This window comes from Numenius arquata, chromosome 2 (genome assembly GCF_964106895.1).
Source record: "Numenius arquata chromosome 2, bNumArq3.hap1.1, whole genome shotgun sequence".
NCBI lineage: Eukaryota > Metazoa > Chordata > Aves > Charadriiformes > Scolopacidae > Numenius > Numenius arquata.
The window spans coordinates 36,100,794-36,111,874 of NC_133577.1; the positions used below are offsets into that span (position 1 = coordinate 36,100,794).

The 11,081-nt window shown below is 46.8% G+C and overlaps 1 protein-coding gene across 2 annotated transcripts in view; it reads right to left on the minus strand.

Moving 5' to 3' along the window:
- Nucleotides 1–10,812, minus strand: part of LOC141479442 (uncharacterized) — a 60,585-nt gene extending 49,773 nt beyond the window's left edge. Inside the window, exon 1 of one of the 2 annotated variants that reach the window (XM_074168622.1) lies at nucleotides 10,212–10,812. In XM_074168622.1, the coding sequence (XP_074024723.1) occupies nucleotides 10,212–10,316 (105 nt within the window). In that variant the 5' untranslated portion in view covers nucleotides 10,317–10,812. The remainder of the gene's footprint in view (nucleotides 1–10,211) is intronic. The other variant, XM_074168623.1, reaches the window with a different exon arrangement.
- Nucleotides 10,813–11,081: the final 269 nt, after the last annotated feature.

The following is an 11,081-nucleotide window of genomic DNA, read 5'->3' on the forward strand; positions in this document are numbered from 1 at the left end:
ACACCCATCAGAAAAAAAAAGCAGTAACCTACAAAACAGTTGTGCTGCAAAGGGATCCCTCTGCAAAGGAGGTCAATTCTTCTAACAGTTGACAGTATGGAGCCCTGGCATTCCCCTGGCTCACATCCCACAGGAGCAGCGTTATTCAGGAGTTTGACACCACAAAGTACAGCAGTCCAGAAGACAAGAAGGAGCCTGAAGGATTAAAGACCTTCATTTCAGGGCTTCATCCACCCTGCGTTAAGATACAGTGACTTAACTCCATCTGTAATTTACAGCCCATTTGCTGCTGAACCTCGGCTCCAAACACAGTCATATTAAAAGCAGCACTATTTATCACAGGCTGACAACCCTCTCAGACATAAGGAGAAAGCAGTACAAGGGACATCTAGAACTGGAGGGGCACCTATATAGCATAGCTAATCTTATCTGTCATGCACTTACTGAGAGAGGGGAGGATGGGAGATGGCTTCTCATACTAGTGCCAACCATTTCTGCTTAGGCCACAAGGATTTAAATATACTCCACCCAACTCACACCCCATCCCCACTGGCCTAGCTCAGTTATTACACTGTTGTCGTGAGAAGAGGTCCCTTTGCACAGGCCAGCTTCTTCAACAGTTTACAGCAACTCCCCTGCATTGCACGGCTCCCCTCTACCAGGGAAGTACAGCTGACAGCAGCTGGCATAAACAGCTTATCTGGTAACAGTTTTTTCATTCCCTCCTCAAAAGACCCAGAGAGGGCAACTGCCATTGCCACCAGATACTTCATTAGCTGAGGAGAAGGTGCCTGTGTTGGGAGACCTCACTCGACACTCACCTCTGCTCAGCCATAAAGAACTACATGAGCCAGATTTGCAAACATAAGGAACAATGCCTTACAGTCAGGCTGGAAAATGCACTTGGAGCACATGAGACATTTCTGGCTTCTCCTCCTCTAAAAATCCCTCATTAACTCTTCTGAGTGCAACCAGACATGAGCTGTTTCATCTTTAAAACACAAGAAGCTTGGTGTAAAGCCATATTGTGGAGCAAGCCAGTAATACAGAATAATCCTTCAAGACCAGATCTTTGATGCATCTGGTCAGGCATCTTTAAAGAGTTTGGACTGCGTAAAAACTTGTAATGCCTCTCACTGCACCAGATCCTTTCCTGGTAGGCATTGCATGATTTCAAGTGGTTCCTAGTTGGGAGAGTCTTGCCTAAGGGGTGGCCTCTTCGCACCACACATGGAGGGATGGGCTAGAGATGAGTGGCACAAAGAAATAATTCGAATGTTTATTCTCTCCTCCAATATACAAGCCAGAAAGCATGAAATTAAGTTAGTAAGAGGCAGGTTCTAAACAAACAATAGGTCATCCTTCAGCAACATATAGTTAAGGTATGAATCTTTTTGCCACAGGATGTTCTGGATTAAGAGACCCCACATAGACATGGCGGGGGGGGAAGTGGACAGGTTAAGGTAAAAGAATTCCACTGGGCTACTAATGCACAGACAGCAGTTCTGTCTCAAGAAGTCCCTGAGACCAAAGTATGTGCTGTTCTTAGAGACTCCTCTAGGTGCCCACCTCTGGCACCTACAGGAGATACAATACTGGGGGAAACGGGTCAAAAGAGGATGGGTGCTTTTAAGCCCCATTCATGGAAGCAGGCCACTCAGCACATGTATTTGCTTGCAACCTCACAACACAAGGGAATTCACAGAACAAAACTCAACAGTGTTCTTGAAGACCCAACTCACCACAGATGGCTACTGACACAGTGTCCAAGCACCCCATACTAAAGCAGCACCCCCCATAGCATTTCAGGAGCAACACAGGGAAAAAGCTGCATTGCGCTGCAGCCCTCTGCAAAATACCACTGAGGGGTTTGCCAAGAATGTCTAGTTCTGTCCAAGACAGAATAAAGAGGTTTCTATGAACAAAAATATATATATGAAGTTGCTGATTTTTTAAACCTCTAAATTATGTCACTTCATATGCTCCACACCAAATACCACTGTTCTCTCCTGTTAATTAGTCTTCAGCCAAAGAACTTTTATTTCCTCACAATAACCAACTCCTAGGAATAAAGAAAAAAATATATATAAAAAAAAGAAACACACACACAAAAACAGTCTGGCTGCAGACAACTGTCTGGAACAACCACTTGGCTTTGTGTGTAATAACTGGGTGACAGGATATGGAAGGATTATTTTATATTTTCCCAGCTTACATCCAGACACACTCTCAGCAAGCTGGAGGATCTATCTGCCTGTCTGGCATCTCTCCTCAAGATGGGAAATTCCCCATTCAACCAAAGGAAATTTTCTTCTCATCTCATGCCCATATAGAGCTTGGCAGATTGTGGCCTCTATGCCAAGAAATAAGGACATCAGTTAAATAGAAAATAGCCTGCATCATGGAAACAATGTGACCCCATTAGGAAGGAGAAAGATGAGACAGACTTCTGAACAAAATGAGTGCAAGCAGATAGGATCTTTATGCCACCAGCAACTTGAATTCTGTGATCTCCTTGAAATCACTGGCTCAAAACCAGGTTTGTAGCCCAGTCAAACCAATTATTCAGCTACCCAAGGCCAATCAATAGTTTGTTCCCTAGAAATGTCAGAAACCAAGGTCTATCTACTCTCAGTGTGGACATTAATTAATATTGAGATATTTGGAAGTATTTTATCCAGGCACTTCCTGTCCTTTCATAAGTCTAAATTCAGATAAGGACCACTTACCTTGCAGTCAGGCAACAAACCTCAGGTCAACCCATCCCTGAAATGGAAGACATGACTAATAAAAACCTCCTCAGGGTGCTTAGGCTCTGGCACTGGTTTCCTCTTTTCCTCAGAGGGTATTTCCAGCCCTGAACTCTTAGGTCTTCTCATACGGGCTGATGCTGGAACAAGGGTTGGCAGGTGATCCCAGGCAAAGTTGTAAAGGGCTTTTCTCAGGCGTGTTTGCTGGGTACAATGACCAACCAGAGTCACACCAGCCCCACACAATGGCAGCTCATTTAAGAGAATCCATAGCCTCACAATCTACCAAGCCTGAAGGACACCCCCCCCCAGGTTTCACCACATGTCCTCCACTGACAACATTCATTTAGAAGGTGCAGGCCAGTGAGGCACAGGCATTGATCCCCATTCCCAGCACCACAGCTCAAGTCTTTACAAGCTGAAGGGGCTCTGCAGCAGGACTTTATTTCTACAGTGAGCCTGGATGGTGGGCTGGCTGACTAAGAGTGCCAGGGGAAGAGAGGGCTGGAAACAAAGACTGGTACACACAAGCTGCTTGCAAAGCTGACAGTCACTCACATAACCTTCTTTGGACTTTTAGCCCCTGCCAGCCCAGATGGCATTCTGCCATGCTAACCCAGAACAACTAGGAAGACTCAGGATTTGGATGATCGCACATGCAGCTATGTGGCAGCTTTGGTGCAGATCTTTCAAGCAAGATACTTTCTTACATCCAGGTCCACCAGGAAGTTTCCATAAGTGTCCATGGTATTTCATCATCCATGAAGCTACCAAAACTAGGCTAGAGAGTCAACCACGTGAGCTCTTCACATGATGTACCCACACAAGGTCACTCTATTGTAGCATTCTCATGCTGCTAGGGCTGTCTAAAGAGAGAACAGCAGAAGTTCACCTGGCTGAGCACTTGGTGTGCTGCAATAATTACAGAGGAGGAAGAGAAACTACTCACCATGTAAGATCCATTCCCTCTGCCTCAGCCAGCTCCAGAGATGGCCCAGCCTCAAAACGCCTGTCCTACAAGAACTGAACAATTCAGTCTGATGTACATACTGAGGTACACATGGAGGGCAGTTCAAGGTCCAAACAGACCAGCCCACAGCAGGGAGGAAGTTATACTGGGTCTGAAAAGCAAGAAGAACATCGCAAGAGAGGGGAGAAAAGCCCAGAGACATCCTCAGCTGTCCACCCTCAAGGGGTGACCGAACTGGTCCAGAAGAAACCAAACAACTTTGAACAGTGCTTCTACCTGTGTGCCATGTCCCCACAGCTTGGGCAGGCCTGTGCCCACATTGGCATGGCATCAGCTCTGCCCAGGTCATATTGGGCCATACATCCTTTACACCAACTTTTAGGCCTGTGTCACAGGAGATTTCATTCTGCACAGGGAATGCTTTCTGTGCAGATAAAGGTCACAACTAATTGGCTTTTCTCTAAATCCTTGCCTGGGTGTTCATGCTGAGAAGTTGTGGGTGGTGCTGGTGCCTATTCAAAAACAGCTTAGCTGGCTGACTCTGCTGGTCAACAGTGGTGAGAGGACAAACAGGCTCTGCCCACGGCCACATACAACAGTTACTGCTGTAGAAAGCAGCCCTCAGCACACACATACCTGTGATGCTGGTTGCTAGGAAGAGTTGGGTCACCCAGAAACCCAAATTCCACTGAACAGGAAAACAGGGGCTACAGATAAATGCATGCAGGTAGGAGAGATTGGTGTTGCCTATACAGAGGGTGGGAGCTGTATTTCCCACTGAAAAGGGAATACGGCCCTTGGTTCCCATACTGATGCATCCTGACAACACTTATGTGAACACAGGCGTGCTCCAGGAACAGCCAGAGAAGCTGGCCGCACTGGCATGCTACAGCAGAGTGGTGCCCTGCCCACCCACCACTCCACAGAGATGTCTTAAGTGGATACAAGCCTTGTTTTTTACTTTAAAAAAACATGAACCCACTGTTTTGCAAGAGTTATACTTAAAAAATAATTATGACCTGGGTCTGCTTTCTACTTTCACTTCAAATATAAGCTAACTTACTGCTCAGGAAAACTTTTAGCATCCCAAACACTGCAACGTCAGTTCAGGAGCTGTAAGACGGTGCATGACAGCAGGAAATGAAGTAGAACTGCACTGTTCAGCTAAACAAAATGGATTAGTCTGTTTTCACTGAAATGCAAAAGTTAAATACATAGTATTACATTTTCAGAATTCAATTTTTCATTCAAATAAAAATCAAGAATTGGTAAATACAAGGAAAAGTAATGAGATTTCTTCATGATGCTGAGGGGTGAATTGTTTTTTTAAATCTAGCCCGTATTTTCCTGTCAGTCATAAGCAAGGCCAGCTGAGAGGATATCTCACTGAACTATCCCAATGTCAATGAACTTCCCATTGTGCTATATTTGCAATATTGGCAATTTGTCTGAAGTCCCACTTTCTGGAATTAAGTCATTACAGGAGACTATAGGTCCTGGACACCTGCACAGGAAAGATGACAACCCTTGAAGATTCAGACCTTAGAAGCCAAATGGAATTGTAAACCTATTATTTTTACAATGCCTCTGGCACAAGTCTCAAAAAATTAAGGGTTCCAAGTGGCCAGGATTGCCTGTTCTAGTCTTTATCTTTGCTAAGTATCTATCACAGTGTTTCTAATCCACTAACATAATTTTAGTCCAAATTATCACAAGCCTAAATTTAGGCATATTCATAGATACTCCAGTAGCCAAAATTGTATTTAGTTACATTCATTCAAGTGCTTGTCCCCTCATGACTGAGGTTAGGACAAACAAACCAGAAGCATCTAATGTTACCAGGTGTTAATAGAGGGAAAAGCAGTAAAACAAAGTCCTCCAGCCCTAGAAGAGTGAGCCTGTTTGGTAGGATGTGCTGAAAAATCCATGAAGAAGAGAAAACCTTCATACACCACAGGAGACAAAGCCTCCTGAAAAAAAATTTTCACTGTGCCAAACTGTCTTCAGCCAGCCTGAAGACCAGTGGCTGGCTGAGCACATGACAAGCAGTCAATCCAAAGAAAGAAGGAAATTAATCTGTCCTCATTCATACAAAGCATGAGCCCTTACACAGATCTTCTAAAGCGCACGCACTGTGCATCAATTATAACGATGCTACTTCACTCTTTTTTTGGTCTGAGGAGAAAAAGTTTAAGTAACATGCTCTTGGCTCTGCAGAATAACCAGCTACTGCCAGGACAGTGACTCAGAAGCCACTGCCTGCAAGCTTGAGGTTCACTTTGCACAGCCAGCTGAGCCCCTTCATATAAGAAGGATCGTGCTGATTCCCAGTCACTTGTCAGGGCCAGCCAGCCCAACCAGAGTCTCATAGCTGACTCCAGATGCAGATGCCAGCAGAAAATAACTGACACGACTTGCTGGTCCCCAGCACTGTGTACAGACACATACAAGCTGAAAGGGTCCGTGAAGGGAACTGATACAGTGGCCTTGTTAGTGCCTAGTCCACAGTTCCCTTGTAAGCAAGCGTTAAGGCTAAATTACATAGCAGAGAAACACAGTTCTCTGTCACCAGAGCAGACTCACATATGAGCTCATTTCATCGATCAACATCAAGGAAATGACAAACATGTCTTAAGCACTTCTGCCCAGGACAAAAGGAATATGCTAAGTACATAAGTAATTTAACAACTTCTGTGGATTAGAATAACAATTGTATCGCCTCCTAAACTGTTTGTGTGGACAGCAAAGATGGAATGAAATTGCCACCCTGAAAGTGCTCTCTTTTCTTCAGCTACATGTTCCAGCCAGTTAATTTTTTAACACACCACAACTCAACTGTTTCGTTCTGATAATACCTAGGGCCACTAATTAAGGGCTTAGTTTGACTGGCAATGCACAGACTTGTTCCAACCAGATGCTCCCTGCCCCAAGGAGCTTGCTTGCAAGCAAAGCTTAGAAAATAGACACCTACACTTTAGCCACTACACAAATATGCAAGGGCACAAGAGCTGAAGAGGGATTTGGAAGAAATGCATGTCTGAAAAACCCCTACCCCAAGTTGCTGGGATGAACAAGATGTTTCATTTGTAGAGACCTCAGTGAGTTGGCTGGAGAGTACTTCTAAGGGCTCAGTATCAGTATTCCATCACATAAACCCATGGTCATCCCCAGGATATGCATTTTAAAAGCTCCTTGAACAGTTTAACTTATAGTTCAGGAAGGGCTTCCAAGGGCTACTAGTCCAAAACTATGAAAGAAAATAGTAAAAAACTGTACTAGAGTGTAACACTGGACAACCAGTGTTGAGTTACAGGCCTCTCATACTTTCCTTATTTGAAGCATTCCACTGCAGTATGGGACAATCCCCTGTTCTCACTCTTCTCTCCTGCCCCACAAAGTCTCCTCTGGAACAGACCCAGTTGCCAACTGTTGTCAAAGATGAGCCATAACCTGTAGTCAGATCAGCTTTTGGCTCTCGATTTCTAAGAGCTAGCCAAAAGCTGGAGGTTTCTGAGTCTGGCCTAATCTCTAGCAAATAACACCAGACCATTGAAGCAAGAAGTGGAACAACAGGCTGAGGCACACGGCTCCAATTCACAGCCCTTTCTTGGATTTAGCTGCAGCAGCTGAAGGACTCTAAGGCAATGGGCTGGATTATGAACCACAACAGCTCAGAAGTGGACACGCTGTCACTGAGCTGCCCCTGCTACAGGGGCACGAATGTCCAGTGGGGAGACAGCAAGGTCAACAGGACCAGTCTACCAAGGCTAAAGCAAATGTGAACCCTAACTACCACACTTCATAGCCCAGCCACCCTTACGAGAAACTGCTGGCAGTGCATGCTAACCCAACAGCACATGGTCAGTCAGTCAATCACTCCCATCCCATTATGGTGACTACTGCTGAAATGGCAATAAAGGGACAGTAACTTCCTCAGCAACACTAGCACAAACTAGCAGACCTCTTGAGCCAAAGCCCTCTGAGCAGCCTCAGTTGTCAACTGCCTAAAGACCAACTTCAGTAGGGGGGCGGGATGGAAGGGAAGAAAACTTCATTACAAAGCACCCAAAGCTTGCTTATTTCCTGGATTTACTTACAGGAGGCAGTGGCAGCTAGCTTCTCCAAGTGGAGGAAAGCTATGAAGACCTATCACAGCAACACTAAACCAACAGGACACTTGGTACCAAAATAAGATCTTCACAGCAGGTAGAAATTTCATCCTGAAAAGATTCCCAAAAACTTGGATGCCAATCCGAGGCTGGTCAAATCTCCCAAGCTTACAAAAACAAGTTGACAATTTACTCAAGGACAGTCTCCTGGGACTTTGCCTAATGGCAATACTGTTGCAAGCCAGAAACACAACAGCAGCTTGTTTTCCCTTGAATTCGGGAACTTCCAACAAAGGTTATAAAGTGCAAAAGCAAGTGAGTAATGAAGGAGAAGAGCAACTGAGCACACTGATTTTAAAGCTCAAAGCTCTTCGTTTAGGTGGTAGATGCAAATCAGTTCTTATACTATCTGAATTAGTTGCTCATTCTCTATTTACACTACTACAGACCTGACTCTATGCTCACACCTAACTAACTTTTCACTAGGTTTAAATGATAGCGGGCTGAATCCTTTAAATAATGCACGTACCATACATGCCAGAATAGGTACAGACCTGCACAGGCACAGACCAACATGAGGAGTTTGAGAAGGCAGAAGTCTGGCAGCGCCACATCATCTGAGGGAGTAGAGGGAGATGGTACAGGACACTTGGCCTTGTCACAGGGTCCATGCACAGCGCAGCCACGGGAAGGTCCCACACAGCTCACAGCTTGTGACACCTATCCTCTGTCTACACCTGCAAGGAGATCTGGCCCATCACCCAAGACAGAGCACTGCACGCTCTGTTAAGTGATTAGTATGCTGGTACGAGGCTCAACCAAGACCAGGCAGCTGCACGTGGTCCCCAAAGGCCTACAAAACATACATAAACCCAGAGTTCGAAAAGTCTGACTTTCTGCCCATACACATGTATACCAGTCATTGTACCATTCTCCATGGCAGGCTGCAATGCTACCTCTGATGGTCTATGCACTAGCCTTGCAAGAAACAGTGCAAGCCTCTCTTCTCTACAGAGCCTGCAAAAATGCAGGCCACCTGTTTGCAGCACAAGACCTTCGCACTAATATGAACAAAATGGCTGCAGATACCCACTCCTGTGGGTTTTCCTGCATGCCTCCATGCATCTGAAGGCTGTATATACCCAAGAGCTCCTTCCAAAGATTCTCACGGTTTCACAACCTGAGGCACCAAGAGACAAACAATAAAGCTAAAGGAGGCAATCACAGCCACAAGGCCCAGAAACAGTGTTCAAAAGAAATCCCCCACCACCTCTGAAGAGATATTTTGCACTGAATCCGTCCACTACAACCTAAAGTATTGACCTTATTTTATTTCCAAAAATAAAATCTACTTCTGTCTCCCCCAAGAACCACAGAATGTGCAATCCCCGCAGGAAGAAGTGCAAGGACACAGCAAACTTTGAGGAAACCTCAGCACTGTTTCTAACAAAGTTGCCATCAGCCTGTCTGGAGTGACTGCGCAGAAGTGCAGGCACACGGCAATTCGCCTCTGTGTAACACATACAAAAGACTCCACTGGCGTCTGGTGTACAGATCCCCAGCCCCCAACTTGGGCAATGAGGGCTGCTACTTTTCCTAGATTCCTTGATTTGAGGCCAGGCACTATGCTTCCTGCAGTACTGATGCCGATGCAGAGTAATCCTGCTGATTTCAGAGAGTATCCCTTGGTTCACAACACTTTTGCCAAATTAGGATCTGGTTATTTTTTATAAGTAACTCATCATGACTCCATTTTTATCCCATTGCATATGGCTCAGAAATTCTTCCTTGCATTTGGCAGGAAGGGCTTAGATATCCCTTATCCTGAATCTGTGATCCCGATTTTTCTTTTGAGCACTAAGAAAGGATGTAAGCAGTGTTCAGAAAGCCGTGGGTCAATGCAGGGAGTCCAACTGCAAACTTCAGCTCAGATTCCAGCTTTCAGGACCAGAAGGGAAAGAAATGCAAATAACAAGCCGAAAGGCATTTTAGGCAAATCATGTTTGTACAGTACCTAGCACAGGGGGGTTCTAGCCTAGTGAGGGCTGGGAGACTACAGATTGCATATATACAAAGGTAACTTGACAGGCAAATGCCTGTATAGCTAAATGTGAACCCCATTAAAAAAAAAAAATTCTAAAGAACTTCTGCCATTATCCACCTTTCTGTATTACCTATTGAATTGTGCAGAGTAACTCCAAGAGCAAAGGAACAGGACTTTAGTAACTGGAACACAGCCTAAGCCAGTTCTTACTGAGCACACTGTCTGAGAGGAAACTGGCCCAGCATAATAAACACTGCAAGTTACTAGCTTCTCAAGGCCCCGTTATTAGTAACCTGAAGGGTGCAAAAAACAACCGAGACAAAACCAGCCGTTCCTACCTTTAGCTGGAAAGGTTGAATTTCATTTAAACTCTGGTTCCTGAGCTTTTTGGTGAGGATCTTCAGCATGGTACAAATCCGAGGATCCAAGAAAGGGTTAAGCATACACACACGCACGCATCTACATCTGCCGAGCCGCTGCTGTTACGCTTGGAGGAGCTCCGCAGAGCTTGCACCCAGCACCCCCAGGTACAAGGCGACGGAGGTGGGGGGGGAACAAGACTCCGGACAGCCCCCTTCCAGCTGTGTCCCTCTCTCCTCCGCCACCGCGCTCTATCCTACAGCCCTCCGCAGGGGTAGAGGGAATCCCTTTCCAAAGCCTAATGAAAAAAAATAAATACCAAGCTTCCTTTGCTTTCCACCCCCCTCCCCGGTTACGCTTCAGAAAGGAGGGAGGTACCAGCTGGCAGCGTGCTACAAGGGACAAGAGACATTCCGCGCGGAGTGTTTATTGCGGGACGGCAGAGCTCCCTAGCCGAGGCCCCGGGCTGCGTTCACGGCAGCGCTCCCGCCTGCCTCCGTCAGCCCCGACGCCGGCGGCCCAGGCGGTGCATCGGGCATCGCGCCCCGCCGCCGCCGGGCTCCCACGCCGCCGCCCCCCACCTCCCGCACCGCCGCGACCGCCCCGCACCCTGCCCGCGACGGGAAACTTGTAACAAACGGCGCGGCAGCCGCGGCGCCCATTGGCCGGACGGAGCGGGACGGGGCGGGGTCTCCGCTTAAAGGGGCCCCGCCGGCGTGACCGCTGGTGCCTGCTCCTCCGGCCCGGAGATGCCAGCATCGGGCCGGGGCCCGGGCTGGCGCAGGCCTGATGCGGGGCCGGCAGCGGCCCGACCCAGGCGGCGTTCCCTGGGTCCCCGACCCGGGCGG